This window comes from Nilaparvata lugens, chromosome 5 (genome assembly GCF_014356525.2).
Source record: "Nilaparvata lugens isolate BPH chromosome 5, ASM1435652v1, whole genome shotgun sequence".
NCBI lineage: Eukaryota > Metazoa > Arthropoda > Insecta > Hemiptera > Delphacidae > Nilaparvata > Nilaparvata lugens.
This window is the reverse complement of record NC_052508.1, coordinates 8,894,475-8,912,661: the sequence shown is the minus strand read 5'-3', so window position 1 is coordinate 8,912,661 and position 18,187 is coordinate 8,894,475. Positions and strand designations below refer to the sequence as shown.

General features: G+C 35.0%; 1 protein-coding gene across 1 annotated transcript in view; it reads right to left on the bottom strand.

Moving 5' to 3' along the window:
* Positions 1 to 17,047, bottom strand: part of LOC111045691 (serine/threonine-protein kinase SMG1-like) — a 164,521-nt gene extending 147,474 nt beyond the window's left edge. The window contains exons 1-8 of the mRNA XM_039429368.1: positions 16,368 to 17,047; positions 15,424 to 15,551; positions 12,965 to 13,131; positions 11,213 to 11,294; positions 10,017 to 10,064; positions 7,354 to 7,479; positions 4,385 to 4,671; positions 1,631 to 1,788 (exon numbers count right to left, since the gene is read on the bottom strand). Coding sequence (XP_039285302.1) covers positions 1,631 to 1,788; positions 4,385 to 4,671; positions 7,354 to 7,479; positions 10,017 to 10,064; positions 11,213 to 11,294; positions 12,965 to 13,131; positions 15,424 to 15,551; positions 16,368 to 16,797 — 1,426 coding nt within the window. The 5' untranslated portion in view covers positions 16,798 to 17,047. The remainder of the gene's footprint in view (positions 1 to 1,630; positions 1,789 to 4,384; positions 4,672 to 7,353; positions 7,480 to 10,016; positions 10,065 to 11,212; positions 11,295 to 12,964; positions 13,132 to 15,423; positions 15,552 to 16,367) is intronic.
* Positions 17,048 to 18,187: the final 1,140 nt, after the last annotated feature.

Sequence of the window (18,187 nt, the reverse complement as noted above, 5' to 3'; positions counted from 1 at the left end):
CGTGTTATCGGATAGGCACGTTAAATTGTCGGTCCCAGCTGATATATGACATTCGTAAGGCCCATTGACGGCTCAACTGATATATTCAGGCGAGGTGGATCTTTCCGCAAGTTACTCCCGACCAACAAAAGCCATTTCTCAAAGACAACAAGGTCACCAACACAAAACTTTGATACTACACAAAATTTCAAAGACAACAAGGATAAAGCCATGTGCACACTGAACGAATGTTCGACATACATGTTCGGCAAACATGTTTGTTGAGGAGCTCAGAGACAAACATTTTAAAAATATTGGAGAATCATTGTTTGTCAAACAAAAAATTACTGTTTTTCCAAACATTTTCAGTGTTGACAGTTGTAAAAAATAGAACCTGTTCTTCCCACTTACAAATATTTTGTTTGGTGACGCGTTCACACTGGCCACGGGCAAACATTGTTTGTCAAACATAATAAAATTTGCCCAAACTTTTTCAACAAACATGATTGTCAAACATTTGTTCAGTGTGGACACGGCTTTAACGGTGTACACACGTACGTTTGCCTCGGGTGAACATACGTGTATGGGCTTGCATTCGCACGTCTGGACACTGTTCGCCGAGACAAGTGGGCGAACCGGAACCCTGTCGGTATTTTGGCGTGCTCAAAGGCGCCTCGGGCGAGCATTGAATGTTCGTGTGGACGCTTTTTTGCCATACGGGTGAGGCAAAACGTAAACATTGAAGGCGCCATAACCTAATTCCAATGAATTAGGTTAATGAATGACAAATCAAATTGTGATCCAATAACGAATTGTAAATTGTAGGTTTTTTGTAATTTTGTAGGATATGTGGAGTCTCAAATATTTAAATAGAAACATGCATGGAGTGTATTATTTGTATCATGATTAACAAATTTAGAACTATAATTCAAGTGAAAATAGCTTTTCTACAGGGTTCCTACAAAAATGTATAGCTCACATATTTTATTGTAGCTATCAAATCATCTTGTGTTTGTTTTATGATATCAATCAGAGTTGGTAATTAAATTGTAATCTTCAATATGCGATTATACGTTCTAGATAACTAGGCTATATATAGTGATATTTATTCAAACTTTACCTAATGCCAAGAATCTCAAAGTTGAGGCCAATCGTTCTTGTGAAGTTATTGCTTCCCTCATAATGGTATCATTTGTTTGGATAACTAGTTGAATTAGATTCAGTATATTAACAAAATAATGTTTTGACATCCTAATACTTTGAATTGTCAATCTCATGTATCAATGTGTTTCCTTATTTCAATCTATTAACCTACAATCGTTCAACCCACCAACATCGTTTGTTGAGTTTTATTTTCTATTTTATCAGACTAGTCATTAAAATAAATGATACAGCTGCATTTTGTAATCATCTTCAATGATGGAATGACACCATTGCTGTCATGATGTGGAAAATTTACATCTACCATGTCTTCGTGTCGTCTGCAAATCAGATAGCTTTTTGAATGCCGAGGCATACGTGGAACGTGTCCACAAGGACGTAAAGTGAATGCCGAGGCATGTGTCCATACGATTGTTCGCGCGAATTTGTACGTACGTGTGTACAAGGCTTTAAGAATTTACTTGTTGTATACAGTTTTCTAAAGGCTCACCAGTGATGATGAGCTGCTGGTCGAGATGGTTTTTGAGGTTTCTCATCATGCAGGAGAGCAGCGTTGACAGACAGTCGGTGAGGAACGACCACGACACACACGACGACACGGTCGGACTCAAATGCTGGCCCAGTGTTCGCACCACTGTGCTAAAAAGCCTGCAAAACAACAAATTACATCAGGACTTATTTGTAGGATAAAGTAGGAGTGATTACAAATTCAAACATCAGTCTGGTTACAAATAAAAGCGAAGTTCACCTTGTTGAAAGTCATTTAGTAATCTCTGTTCGTAGAATATTTTCAACTACAGTATCTTGAAAATATCAAAGCTTAAAAGTTGGATGTAATATTGTCTAACTTTACCCTAGTCCTAAATAACCCAAGTGACTCAGAATCCCTTATATTTACTGGCAGGGCGTTGAAGATTTTTTCCCCAATATATTCAGGATTCATCACATAAAAATGTGTCCTATTTTATTTATTGTACAAAATACTACAATCATAATATAATTATGGCATTGAAGGAAAAACTAGGCTGAGCCTGTACTATTTCTCTCCAAAAATTTTGATAAAAAATTAATGTTGTCTAAAGGTTGAGGTTATGATATCACACACTGCTTCGTCACTTGATTTTTGGTACAGGAATAATGATTTGAATATTTTAAATTTTGAAGGTTGACATAATACTTTAAATGAATCGCAGAATGTATCACAATAAATAAGAAAAACTTTTAAAATATTGCACTTATTTGAAAAATTTGAAGGCCAATGTCGGCCAGCCCAATTTGTAGGCGAATACAGCCACATGAAAAATGTGAAGACAGGAGATTGCGAGAGTTCTGTCTTTAGAATGATTGCCTACAATGCCGCCACACGTTGGCCCAATGAAGGCCAATGTCGACAAGCGCCGGTGTATGGATGGGTGGTGTCGGCGCTGGCCTTCATTTGCCTTCATTGGGCACTGGTCACATTGCAGGCTGGGCTAGCTTACTGGGCCAACATGTGTAGACAGGCACAAGAGAAGCGTGGAGGCTTTTTAAAGAGGAGTCTCTTCTGGGCACGAAAAATAGACAATGCAAGCCTTGATCCTCAACACAGCAGAATTCCATAGGAGAGCAATGGCTGATAAAACCCATGGTAAACCGTCATCACAGCATCTAACAACAAGACCCTTGAGATCTTGGGCCATATGAATAAAAAATGAGCATATGCTCATGAGCATAAGCATGGAGCATAAGGTTTTGCTCATGAGCATTAGGTAGAAGCATAAGCATTTGCTCATTTTTATATAAGCTTTAACTTATACTCTTACTTTAAGCTCCTGAGCTCTGGAGCAAATGCTCACGTATTTCAAAGATTTTTTCCTCCACCTACTGTCTAAAGTACTTACTTTTCCCTGAAACATAATACTAAAGTGTCACTTTTTCGCTCTCGGTAGTAAAAAACAGAAAACTCCCTAGGGAGGAAAAGTGACTCCATTTAAATAACATGGAAAGCATCTCTATTTTAAAAACTTACATTGTAATAGGTTAGAAGGTCTAAGCTCAGATGAGGAAGCATGTAGAGTAGTCAGTCATTGAGCCAACTAAATTCAATACCTCAACCAGATTTGATCAACATGTGAAATATATGTTTGTATTCTAAAATTATTACAAATTTCATATCACTATACTGAAAAAATTTATAAATGTTTTTTTATATTCCATGCTATTCAAAATACCAGCCAACGAATATTCCTTATTAACTAATCAAATTTGAAACGGGAACTTCATCGGCGGCCGACAACTTTTACAACTTTTGCCGACAAATAGCGCTGTCGGCGGAGAACTGTGATTACAAGCCAGCTGTTTCTGTTTACTTTTTAGATTATGTTGTAACACATTGTTTGGTCACGTACGTTTTTAAAAATTATTTTATTTGCAGTTCTTATAAAAATGTAGGTGGAGGAAAAATGTTGTGTATATTACGAATAAAAAATGTTTTTTCTCCCTCAGGGAGAAAAACCAGCACTTTTCACTCTAGATATACAAATAACTATTTCATCAGCTGATTCGCCTCACTTTGTTTTTATAGTGAAAGGTTAGAATGTGCTACTCACGTAAGCGCTAAATATGTAAGTATAGACACCACTTGTGTTTGGTCGTCTGCTCTGTTCTCTATCTATGAATTGAGTTTTAGGTTAGTTGAGTTCTGAATTTTGAAATAATAGCGTGAAAAAATGTCATCTCTATCTCTATAATAATCTTGTAATCTCAATAGTCTTCTTAAAATCGTCTACACTCTCATCTTCTTAAATATCTATTTCTTATTGTGTGATGGCTATCTTCATATCCGATAGGTATCTTTTGTAGGAATAATGATGATATATATCACGGTTGAATCTAAAAAGAGTTTTATAGTTCTCAACTATTGGTTGTGATCGTATCTGGTATAGTTTCCTCTTCCTCACACGAATTAGTTGAGCCACTTTAATATGAGCAAAAGGTGAAAAGCTGCTCTAGACTAGACTCACCTTTTTTGAAGCATTTGCTTCAAAAGTTGAGCAAATGTTCCAGTTTATTCATACAAATTTTGAGTATAAGCTTTTACTTTCGAGCAAATGCTCAAACTATTTATTTTTTATTTTTTTGATGAGCATGAGCAAAAAGTTTTGCTCACGTTTATTCAAAAAAATGAAGCATATGCTCAATATTTTAGAAGTATAAGAAAATGCTCAACTTTATCAATATGGCCCATTGTCAGGGGTCTACTCACCCAATACAGCTAGTCAACCGCATCACCGCCTCCCCGCTTCCACCCTCCTCATCCTCGGCCTCCTCCTCGCCGACAATGCGACTGCCGTCGGGTGCAATGCTGGCCACCTGCCATCCACTACCGTTGTGCTCGATGTCGTCGAGGAAGTCGCGTAGCATGTGCTGCGAGAAGGCCATGTTGCGACACCAGTGCGGCGACATGCGCTGCAGCGTCGCCGACACCAGCCACGTCACCGGTGCCGGCTGTTTCCAGTCCGCGTGCCACCCTAGCAGGATGTCGATCACGTCCTGCAACAATTCATTACAGCAATTCATTACAACAATTCATTAGGAGCGGGCTAATATAGCTCTGCTTCAGCTTGTCAAATTCTTCAACGATCATTGTCCAAGACTTAACGCAACTAAATGTGAGGCCATTAAGTTCTATAGTCTGTGTAAAATAAGTTGAGACTTGGCCCTCCATCCGAAGAAATTACAGGGTTGCCAATTTGTGTAAAATTACTACTTTTTCAAATTTTTTGTGTAGTTGAGAAGTTGATATTGTGGTAATTATTCATGTTGAATGAAAAAGACTAAGAAATTGCCAAAAAACCACAGATTTATTGATACTTGAAAAGACCGGTCTCTGGTCTTTCTAAGTATCAATAAATCTGTGGTTTTTTGACAGTTTCTTAGTCTTTTTCATTCAATACTTTTTCAAATTTTCAATTCAACGTCAGAATTGGATGTAGAATATCATCCCCGATATCGTAATAGTGCTAAAGAAGTTTCGGGGTTGAAGGATTAAAAGGAAATTTAACTTTTATGATAAAATTCGAAACATAGCGAAGATTTTTTTTTTTTTTTAATATCATTTCTCTCAGAATCATGGGTCGTCGTAACGCGTAATAATTTTATATTAAATAAACGGGGGGGATGTCTCCTTTCTATTAGTGTCTGGATCATTTTTATCCGACCTATAGTTCGTCAATGTCGTGTCATTTTGAGCAGAAAAAATGAAATTTTCGACATGCTGGAAACTTTTTTGTTTTAAAAGATAAGTAGGTAGTGAAAACGAGAAAGTTTTTCAGAAATAATTGAAATTATTATAAAAATGATCCAGACACCAATAGAAAGACATTCTCCCCGTTAATTTGATATAAAATTATTACGCATTACGACGCCCCATGATTCTGAGAGAAATGATATTCAAAAGAAAAACAAATCTTCGCGATGTTTCGAATTTTATCATAAAAGTACAATTTTCTTTTAATCCTTCAACCACTAAAGTTCTTTAGCACTATTACGATATCGGGGATGATATTCTACATCCAATTCTGACGTTGAATTGAAAATTTGAAAAAGTAGTAATTTTACACAAATTGGCAACCCTGTAATTTCTTCGGATGGAGGGCCAAGTCTCAACTTATTTTACACAGACTATAAGCTGGAATTCGCGAGAGTGAGGAGACTGACATCGCCGTTGATGATCAATTGATTCAGGAAACCTCAAAGTCAAAGTTCCTGGGATTGACAATAAACCAAAGATTGACTTGGAATTTCCACGTGGATGGTGTATTGAAGAAGATGAACTCTGGCCTCTATCCACTCCAGGGTATTGTCCCATTATTGCAGCCAGACAACACTGGGAACCATCTACTTCGCCAACATTCATTCTCACCTGTCTTTTGAAATAGGTCTCTATGGAGGAACATCTCTTGGAAATTTAAAAAAGTAATTTATATTACAGAAAAATGCAGTAAGAATAATCTAAAGGTTAGGTTTCAGAGAGTCTGTACGAGAGAAATTTAAAAGCCTCAACATCTTGACCGTTTATGGACTCTGTATAATGGAATGTATTCTGACTCTAAAATTCAAAAATTATGTGTCAATATAAAAGGATATGTCAGGATAAGGATGATAAGGACATTAAATGATAGGTCTGTCAATCATCAATATAATACACGCTCAAGAAGAACGTATAGACTTCAACAACATAGGAGACAACTCTTTGAAAAACGTGCCTCCTACATGGGATCCAAGTTCTTCAATCAGTTACCGATTGATATCTGAGAGAAGGATGATGCGGATTTCAATAAAGAATTAAAGATATTTAATTTCAATTAGCCCATATTCTATACAAGACTTACACAAGTAATTATTGTGAATTAATATTTATTTCCATCTTGACACTATAAATGCAATGCTAAATAAAGAACTATTTGATTTGATTACAACAATTCATTGCAACAATCCATTACAGTACATTACGATTCGAGGCCATTTTGCGACACCAGTGCGGCGACATTTGCTGCGGTGTCGCTGACCCCAGTTCATAACAACAAAATGCTCATTTTTCAGTTCTAATGTCGCATCCACAAGTTGGCCCAATGAAGGCCAACATCAGCCAGCGCTGGAAACTATTTACAACAATAAAATGTTCATTCTCCTAATGCCGCATCCACATGTTGGCTCAATGAAGAAAAGCGCAAGAATGTGGATGGATGGTTTCCAGCGCTGGCCTTCATTGGCCATTGTTCCGATTCTTGACGAGCGGAGGCCAGCCCTGGCAAACCACCCCTCCACACTATAAAGATGTCCACGTTATAATGGCAGTGTTTGATTAGCAATGGTATTGCTATCCTTGTCTAATATTGAACAAAGCGATAGCACTATCTCTTTCTCGCTTTGCTCTGTTTCCAGATCGTCTTTCAACAATTTAAAATTAATAATTAATTAACAAAATATTTCATCTTAATTATGAGAATTCATTATGAAAAATATAATTTCTTACTTGATGAAATTTAACTGATTATTTTAAATGAGAATGAACAGTTAATATTACATCAATAAACCTGTATCAGCTACCGTCTATAGAAGGCATTGACAAGACAAGAGTATCGGAAACGTTGATCTCCTATCTTTCTCCACTGCCATTATAACGTGGGCCTCACTATAGACAGAGCACATTAAAGTTGTTGATGTACTCACTCTGAAATACTTGCTGAAGACATCAGGATAGAGGTCCATTACCAACATAAGAGAGTCAATTATGATCACAAGGCAGTCAGCTAGGTCGGTATGTTCCAAACATTGTTGAATACAATGGATAGTTTCCTGAAAACATATCAAACATTACATTTATTTTAATTTTCTACAATAGATAAATGAAAGGAAATCAACAATTCAGTGAATAAAATGTAAAATTCTTCACAAACAAGAGTGATCTTAGCAAGTGAATGAATACTCAACGATAATCAAAAGATTTACTTTATTAAAGGAGACAACAGATGAATATTAAAAAAATATATAAAGAAAGTTGCATGAACCATCCTTCCACCAAAATCAAAGAAAGTAGTGTTCATGAAAAATGCAACTTCTTCTACTTTCTACATGATTCAAGTTTCAACTGAATACGTAGAAATCTATACTATAATAAAGGAAAGAACTGGCTTATACACGTACGGGATAGGAAAATTATGTTTGACGCATCATCACGTCTCAACTACTGGACTGATTAACTTGAAATGTTGCATATTTTATTTCATTTATTTATTCATTTATACAATAAGTACATTATCAAAAATGATAGGGAGAGAAAAAATAAGGTAACCTTGTGCTATTCCTCTCCCAAATTTAGATCTTCAATTCACAACATTTTCAGTCCTCAAGTATTTTCACAAAGTAGATTTTCAAATTTAGATGCTTCAAAACTAAACATAGAAGAAATATTTCACATTATTATAACTAAAATAGGAAATTTTCACATATTAAAAATATAATTTTAAAGAATTAAAATTAATTCTCAACTAATTAATGTTTGAAATAAATATATAGATTCTTAACTAACCGAGGATGGTTATAGGCCTATTTTCAATTCTTTAAGATTTCATTTCACCAAGTTTTCAATTTGTCAAGTTTTAATAAAATAGACCCTTGCGAAGCACAGGTTACCTGCTAGAATGGAATAAAATATACTACCTCATTATCAAAATTCTATGCTTGATGAGATCTTATTTACTGTTAGTTGAATTGACATTAAATTTATTGTGGAACCTTCAGGCAACCCGTGCTCCGCAAGGGTCCAATTAAAAGCTTCACAAACTGAAAACTTGATACACTGAAGTCTTGAACAATTTAAGATAGGCCTACAACCATCCTCTGTAAATTAATAATATTATGCAAAATATTAAGTTAATCAGTCCAGTAGTTCAGACGTGATGATTCGTGAATTTCCTATCACGTGTACAAGCCAATTCTTTCCTTTATTATAGTATAGATTGATGTTCAGTTTCAGTTTCTTAGACACTAATTAAATTAGATGAACCATCAACCATATAAATTGGATATAGATTTCATGGTTTAATAGATTCCATGTGTTCTAGAGACAGTGTTTATTTTTCATATTATTTATTCATATGGTTTTTTTCGGCAGAGAGATCCTTTTGGATGTTCTGTCTTGCCATATTACCCAATGTCATTTCCAATCAACACTCAAGTTGATGAAGATTATTTGTAGTGGATATTGTTATATACAGAGTGAGTCATATGTGTAGGAACCCTTCAATAAGTTGGAGACTGTTGTAGATATATTACTGTAACTTTCAGGAAAAGTTATTGGTCAAATACCTTTCGAAAAGGTCAAAACCTTTTGACGTACAACTGAATTTCAACCCCTCATAAGGGGGACTTGGGGGTTGTAACTCAAACATTTTGAATGTTAACACCCATTGTGTGGCAAATCATTCTAAAAACCTTTTTAAAACAAGAAAGATAACATCAATTGAAATGTTCTATGATACTTGTATTCAAAATGTCGGCTGATTGAAGTATTAGTTTAATAAAATGAGGGGTTGCAACTCAAATATTTTGAATGTAAACACCCATTATGTGTATGTGACACATAATTTTTAAGGCCTTTTCAGAACGAGAAAGATGGCATAAATAAAAATGTTCTATGATACTTTCATAAAAAATGGCGGCTGATTAAACTCTATCAATTATTTCTATAAAAAAACTAAAATTTCAATCAGCCGCCATTTTTGATAGAAGTATCAGAGAACATTTTTATTGGTGTGATCTTCTTGTTTTGAAAAGGCCGTTAAATTGATGTGCCACACAATGGGTGTTAACATTTAAAATATTTGAGTTACAACCCCTCATTTTATTAAACTAATACTTCAATCAGCCGACATTTTGGATACAAGTATAATAGAACATGTCAATTGATGTTATCTTTCTTGTTTTAAAAATGCTGTACCACACAATGGGTGTTTACATTTAAAATATTCGAGTTGCAACCCGTAAGTCACCCCCTTATGAGGGGTTGAAATTCAGTTCTACGTCAAAAGGTAGAGTATTTGACCAATAACTTATCCTGAAAGTTACAGTATTGTATCTACAACAGTCTCTAATTTATTGAAGGGTTCCCATACATATGACTCACTCTGTAAATTGGGTTCTTCAAGTTTTTATTATAGCCTAGATCAATATAGATGAGTGAACTGAATTGAGAAGTTCGGGATACAACTGTAGGACTGTGGCCCAAGGCATTAGTCAGATTCCAATAATACAGGTCAGGCACAGAATGCAATCGTTTTTATCAAGTCATCAAATCGTCACAAAACTGCAATGAAAGTAATTGAATAACTCACCGATGCATAAGATTTCAATCTCAGCTGTTCCCCATCAAGTTGTACTACCTGAAATTAATTGAAAATCATTTTTAATTATTTGAACATGTCAAAGAAATAAAACGCTAAATCATGATTTCATTCAAAGACTTTCTAAAGCAGGAATTCATAATATAAATGAGAAGATGGAAATACAATGGAAGTTGCATTTGTTCAAATGCTAATTAATGAATAATTATTATTAAACGAAAATCCCAATTAAATGCTGTAAATCACCCCGAAGACTTATGCTACTGCAAATATTCACTTTCCATCTAGCTGTTTATCCTGTTGCCAATATTTGGAGTAGCAGTAGTCTTCGGTGTGATTCACAGCATTTAATTGGGATTTCGTTTAATTATGAATGAGAAGCTTATTATTATATTTCAGCTCTAAAAATGGTGAGTTTTTATACTTGGAACATGTAATATTTTCCAAGATTGATGAAAGATTCATCAGCTATGTCTTCTCAGATCTATTGTTTATGGATTCACAAAACCAGTAAAGCGAATAATAACATTGATTAATATTGTATTCCTTCATTCAACAATAATGATACTGAGGGTGATGCTCACATAAGCTCTTAGGCTTGTGCGTGGGTAATGAGTGAGAGGGATGATGATGAGAGATGACGACTACTTTTTAGGTAGTCGGGACCGACGACTTATCGTCTCCTCCGAAAGACGGACTGAAGTCACGAAAGGTTTTGAGAGAACTCATAATCATGTTAATATGATTATATCAAGGCATAGTACAAGCTCGATCTCCTTACATACGAACTGAACTATTGACTATAGTGAGGTCCACGTTATAATGACAGTTTTTGATTAACATTGGTGTGGCTATCCTTGTCTATCATTCGACAATGCAGATAGTGCTATCATTTTCTAGCTCCGCAACGTTGTCAAATCGTTTTTCCACAATGTAGAAATAAGACTAGTTAATAAAATATTTCATTTCAATTATGACACATAGTCCGACATAGGTTGTCTTGTAGGCTAGTTGTTCACTTCACAAAATATATTTATTAATCCTTATTACGATATATATTATCATTTTTGTGTAGTTGAGAAGTTGATAATCATGTTGGTTTTGGCAATTTCTTAGTATTTTTATTTAACGTACTATAATATTGATCAGTGATTCGAATTGGGACAATAATTTGAAAGCACACTCACAACATGAAGCGATTTCATCATCAACTTGCGTACGTCATCATTCTTCTCAGCTTTGAATTTTGGTAAAAGCCATTCCAAAAACCTGAAAACAGAAGAATATAATTGGAATTAATTTGCAACAAAAAAATCTGGTGTGGTACACTTACACAACTTTCCTTGCTCATTGAACTGTAAGCTTCATTCTTAAAGGGAATAATAATTTAGGGGAATAACATAATGACGATTGGCGGCAACATATTTGAAATACGATCAGACTACTGTATATGTGTATAAATAATATTGTTTTCAGAGTAATTTTTCCTTTGTATAAATTGTAAAATTCTATGATTTTTTTTTAAAGTCGTCAAAACAGCTGTTCTACAGATGAAATATCTCGACTAGCCTATGGTGTTCTTTTAATAAACTGCTCTACCTACCTCATGCACGAGAAGGAGGTTACAGAGTCCATTTCTCTAGGATGGGGTGGACCCCCCTTTAGTTTCCCAGGAAAAAGACTCATACCAGTTGATAGAGCTGATAAATAACTATACAGGGTATGAATTTGGAAAAAAATCGGTCAAGTCATTTTTGAGAAAATCGTGAAAAACATGTTTTTTTTTAGTAATTATCTGCCATTTTTCTCAAGAGTATTACGGAGCTCCTGTAATTTTCCCAGAAATGAGACTAATTTCAGTTGATAGGGCTTATGAATAGCTAGCTTTCCATGGTATAATTTTGAAGAAAATCGTTAGAGTCGTTATAAAAAAAAACCGTGAGAAACATGGTTTTTTAGTCATTATCCGCCATTTTTTTCAAGAATATTACGGAGCTCCTGCAATTTTCCCAGAAATGAGACTCTTGTCAGTTGATAAATAGCTATCCATGGAATAAGTTTGAAGAAAATCGTTAGAGCCGTTTTCGAGGAAAACGTGAAAACATGATTTTTTTTAGTAATCATCCGCCATCTTGAATTGAATTTTATTGAATTTCTTATTGTCAGATCCTCATGGTATAAGGACCTTAAGTTTAAAATTTCAAGTCAATCGGTTGATTAGGAATGGAGTTATCGTGTTCATAGACATAAACACATACACACCAACACCCAAAAATAATGTTTTTCGACTCAGGGGACCTTGAAACGTATGGTAATAGAGCAAGGAAAGTAAAAATAGTTACAAGCATCATGAATGGAGCATAAATTAATACACCAAAAGAAACTGTACTGTAAATTGAATAACTTCTGCACTGCCAACAAGAGAAGACCCTGAGTGATCTCATCCTATATGTTTATCGACTCCAATAGGGACTACTTTGAAGATATCTAATGAAAAATTGTACATATTTTGCCAATAAAAAATTTCCTGAAGTCAGTCCGGTCACTTATTATACATAACCTGTATAACCATCCTCGGTGAATTAAGAATCTATATGCAAAATTTCAAGTTAATCAGTCCAGTAGTTCAGACGTGATGATGCATCATTCGTGAATTTCCTATCCCGTACGTGTATAAGCCAGTTCTTTCCTTTATTATATTATAGATCATTATACCGTAATAATAAAAGTGGTTGACAATTTCAATTTGTGTTTTCATTTTGAAACAGTCTCCAATGCATTTTTGGAGAGTTATCAGCACTGAAAGAGCAAACAAATGGATAAAAACCTGTTTCTTCACAGGTTAGAAGACATGTCTCCATTTAAGTATTGACTTGGTATGATACTTGGATAATTTTATAACTTGATTACTTAAAAGAGTCTTCTTGTTGAGTACTTACTCGGGATAGTCCTTATCCAAGGAAAACGCCAGAGCACCAAGCGCTTCCGCAGTTTGAAGTTTGGCCTCTGAGCCGGGGGCGCGGTAGAGAAGCTCCAACAGATAGTTCGATATCATTTCACGGTTCTTCTGAATATAACGACTGTTTTCTGGCGACATGAGAGCTTCCTGAAATCGTACAAGAGCCAATAAAATCATAGACCTACTATGATAACCTATGACCTACATAGAATGTGTAACCTTATCTAAATTTGGGAGAGGAATCGTATAAGAACCATTAAAATCATAGACTACTATGATAATCTAAGACCTACATAGAATGTGTAACCTTATCTAAATTTGGGAGAGGTATAGCATATCATTTTGATAATGTATACTTATTGTATGAATCAATAAAGAATAAAGAATCGAGAGAAAATCATAACATGATATTTAAAAAACAAAAAATACTTTCCGTTCGGTACGCACTTTATTAGACCGAAGAAAGTACGGTACGCGAAATGAAATTTTCACTCTTTTATTGCCTATAAAGATACATTTCTAGTGTTGAAATCTACTTATCTCATAGCAAAATGTATAAAAAAGTTAAAATGTACATTTCAATGGGAGCAGTGGAACCCTTTTTGGTCATCAAGTATTTTCTTGATGTTTGGAGTGTACTTTGTAGCCGCCATTCTGATGCAGTTGTCCAAATGTTCATCAGTCATCAAGTAGAGCTGAACATAGCTTTCAACCTCAATGGAACTTGAATAATATTTTTCTTTGGGGACTTGAGGCCAAATATTTCCAGTTGTATAAAGTGATCTGAGAGACAGATCATTTTGAAAATCCACTAATTCCATTTCAACTGAGCCTGAATTCCACCAAAATTTTTTACTACACAAACTGAAAAATCTTCTGCATGGATATCTACAAAAGAGAGTTGATGAATTGTACTATATTTGATATGCTTTTAAAATCTTGAAATCGTTGATCAAGCTGTTGTTCGAGTCTTAAAGAATTGTAACGTATTCTTGGTAATTGGTGCTGTGGAGGATTTTTTTTCGTCATTGATTTTCTTCAGACTGGGAAAGTGTTTATAATCAAACTGGACGACATTCTTTTGCACGAGCATTTCTGTGAGCTACCAAAAACTACCCCACGAGCTACCGGTAGCTCGCGATCGACTGTTTGGCGACCACTGTTTTTAGCAGCAGGCTGAAATCGGTGTATGCTTGTAGATAGCGCTATCCGATTTGTTGAATGACAGACAAGGATAGCAATACCATTATTAAACACTGCCATTAGGCCTATAACGTGGACCTCACTATAACCTCTTGATTGCAATAAATTGTTTATGCGCAGATTCATAGGACATTGGTTAATAAGAGAGTTTAGGTTGGGTTAGGTTAGTTCAATAATTGAGACACACAATAAGCTTCGGTTGACATGTGATGTTCTTTGAACCTTTGGATCCTTGAATCTGTCCCTTCAAAAACATAACATAGGTTAGTTTACTGATTGACTTCTCTATTATTTCTTCTTCTTCTACTTTTCCTTCTCCATCATCTTCTTCTTTCTTTCACTGGATAAGCATTATTGCTGTTCTGATCCTCTGTGCCTCTAACCTCTTGATAGCAATTATTTTTAATTTTATCTGCCGCGCAGATACTTAATACATTGGTTATTATGGAAGTGTTTACAAAGAGGATACTGCGTGCCTACCCAGCTTGAGGTGCGGCGATGTGTGAACGCTCTCATAATAACCTATTGTATTCTTTGTACGGAGGAGCTAGATCTTTTAGGAAATTTAGGGCTCTCCAGCGACTAGAGTTTAGGCTCATATTATCATAGAGAAAAGATAGCATAAGAGGATATCCCATGGTATAGGTCGTTCATGTTCCAAATTTCATGCCGATTTCTTGCCAACTCAAACCAATTACTGACGACTACTGTATGTATTATTACTGTTTTGTTGAGGTGAGAGTCTAAAGGTGCGTACAGATTTACGCGCCGCGAACATGAGCAATTCACTTTTAATCAGCTGATGCCAAGCTTTTTATATCTGTGTCTTACCGTTTCGTAAAAATACAGATATAGTCAGCTGATTAAAAGTGAATTAGTCATGTTCGCGGCGCGTATATCTGTACGCACCTCAAGAACGGCACAGTATGAGATATTACCAGCGTTACATAGTTTCAGAACCGCTGAGACTATCGGCTTGAGTTAACAGTGAAATTTGAAACATAAACGCTCTATACCATGGAATATCTTCTTATGCTATATTTTCTCTATATTAGTATAGCCTATAAGGATGCCAGGCTAGTTCGCCTGTGAGATACCAATGGTGTCAATGTTTAACACCATGATATTATATATTCTTCTATAGGTTTCATCACCAAGTTTTTCAATGATTAATAAAGTAATAGAAAAATATCCTCACCAATAAAATAGGAATTGGAAATTGTGGTTTCTACTTACTTTTAAGGAGTTGACCATCGACAGATATTTTTCATGATATTTCTCATCATCTTCTCTTAACATACGCCGTAATAATTTGGAAATTCTACAATCTTCAGGTAAATTTATAAGTCCTCCTCCATATTCTGCTGAAAAATAGAAAAAAAACAAATGATGGCCAAATATCTAATGGATTGGTGAGCTTAAACGTGTAGGGCCATAATTATATTGATATAGAGATTAGGTAGGTACCGTACTTTTACTATTATTAGATGGTAGGCCTCATAAATTCATAAAATAGATTTTGATAAGTAGTGATAGGCTTAATTCCCATGATGTCAACACAGTCATAAAACTTCATAAACAAAATCTAACTAAAAAAATTTATTATTTAAGCTTGAACATCAAATTTAAAACGATATAGGCCTAAATATGACGGTGTGATGAGACCCTTAACGTGGATAACCTAGAACCCAAATGCCAAGCATACAAGATAATCAAACATACGACTATTCAAGCGCTTTGAAAGATTGAGAGTAATTTTCTCAATTGCTTGTTTTTCAGGCTTAAAAACATTTATTTTGTACATAATAACTCAACAATTACAGTTTGATGCAATACTTTTATTTTTTTTAAATATTCTTTCTTTAATTCGTTTTGGTTTTTAATCTAATTAAATTCTATATTTTTAATTGTATATTTGAGGACTCAAAATTTGATTCAAAGTGAAGTAACATAACCTACCTTTTAGACATTGGCTTACTTTTCAAAATTCAGTTTCGGGCTAGGCCTGTTGGTCCTTTTCTAATCATATATTTGATTTGTGCATTGTTTAATGTAAATGAACGATCAAATACCTAACCAATATTAGAAAAAAATGTTGGATTATCTTGCCGCGTTGAGTACAACATAACCTAACTAATTCTTGAGAAATATTATGAAACCTTGACATTGATTAAACTTACCTAATTTTATCTTTACATCTGCGTCACTTGATTTTCCAGAATTAGATACATTTACCAAATTGCCACATGATTTGTTTTTGCCTAACGATTCGTGAAATTTCGATCGAGGAAAGTATGCTGGCTCGAGGTCCCTGTCATTTTTCCTGTGACCGGATCCTCTGCCTCTAGATGATCCTCCTCCACGACGGTCTGAGTTTGCACCACGACCCATTCGAAAATCATCTCTCTGCTTGATTCTTGGTTTGAATTTGTAATCAGATTTGTAGGCGTTTTGATAACTTCCTCTCGAGTTGGAACTCTCGGCGTCCTTGTCCGAATCGTTTAGAGCGGATTCTTTAGCATCACCATCGCATCTGATACTATTTGCTGATTCTCTGAAGCCTTTTGAAGCTTTGAGCTTATTACCACCAGTCCAACTATTGGCTATCATTACCCAGTACTTACATTACTATGAAATAAAACTACTGGAAGAAACTGCATTTCGTGCGTCAGAAGATGAGTTAACACATGGTCTAATTATCTTGCGAGAAACAAGTTGTTAGCCACAAATATCACACAAACTACGTACTATCATAAGCTATAACAAAACTCAATGTTCTTGATAAACTCGTTGATTTGCTCATTCATTCAAGCTGGACAAGACACAAGACACACAGGAGCACAAGATTTGATTCTGATTCCACTGATGAAATGATGCTGCTGCTGCTGGCACCAGTAAGTTGCCAAACCTGGGATGCAAGAAAAAGCGATTTAGTAAAAAAGTATTAAAATTCTCTCCAAAACAAAATTTTGTTTTAAAAAAAAATATATAGGTACAAAATTATCAAGTGTAATTATTAATCATCCATTACAAAAAAAAACCGGAAACGTTATGTGGTGATTATTTTTGTCCAACATCACCGTTGTCAACACTGTTTATTTTGAATGTAATTATATTTTCTGTCGCTAGATGTCAACTCTTGTCCACTGATGAGCGCTCTATACAAAATTCTGTTCTGGCTTTTGGCTAGAACTCCAGACAATGAATGCTCAAAGGTACCATTTTTTGTTTTCTCGCATATAACTCGAAAACTATGCATTTTATGGACATTACTTTTATATGCAAAATTGAAGCTTACTAAATTTCCTACAATATTCATCCGTCAACTTCGTTTTATTTTTATATCTCCTTATAGTTTCTGAGATAGCCTTAATTATTTGCTATTATGAATTTTTAAAAATCGATGTGACAAATCCATACTAATCATAAGCTCATGAATCATTCAATTTTCTCCAATTTGATGTATGATTTCACAAGTTCACGAATTTCTCCAGGACTGTTGCAGCAGCTTTATTAATTGTTGAGTGTAAAATCTTCAGTTTTGCAACAATAGACCAATTGACAAAGGTAATTGGAGTAAACGTTTTGAACACAATTTCCAAATTGCAGCTACGATTGAACTAGATAGGGGGTCAACATATGATATCTTGTGCTAAAGGGATGAGGATGGTTGAAATTTCAATTTTTCGCTTACACGCGAATTCTCTTATATCTTGAGAACAGTGCTTTTAACCGACATGACTAACATTCAAAATTGAAGCTTGATAGATTCTTTAAAATTTGAGTCATGTGTAGTTATGTGCTATCTCCAACATTTTTCGAGATATTCGCTCTTGGAAGTGTAAAGCTTCGTTTACACCAAAGTTATATAAGAGATTATTTTGAATAACTGGCAAAATCGCTAAATGAAAAGATTTTATAGGTCTCTAGCAAACAGCTGCTTTGTTATCGCCGGGTGCGATATCAACAAGTGAGAGATTAGATAGTAATGGGCAGGCCC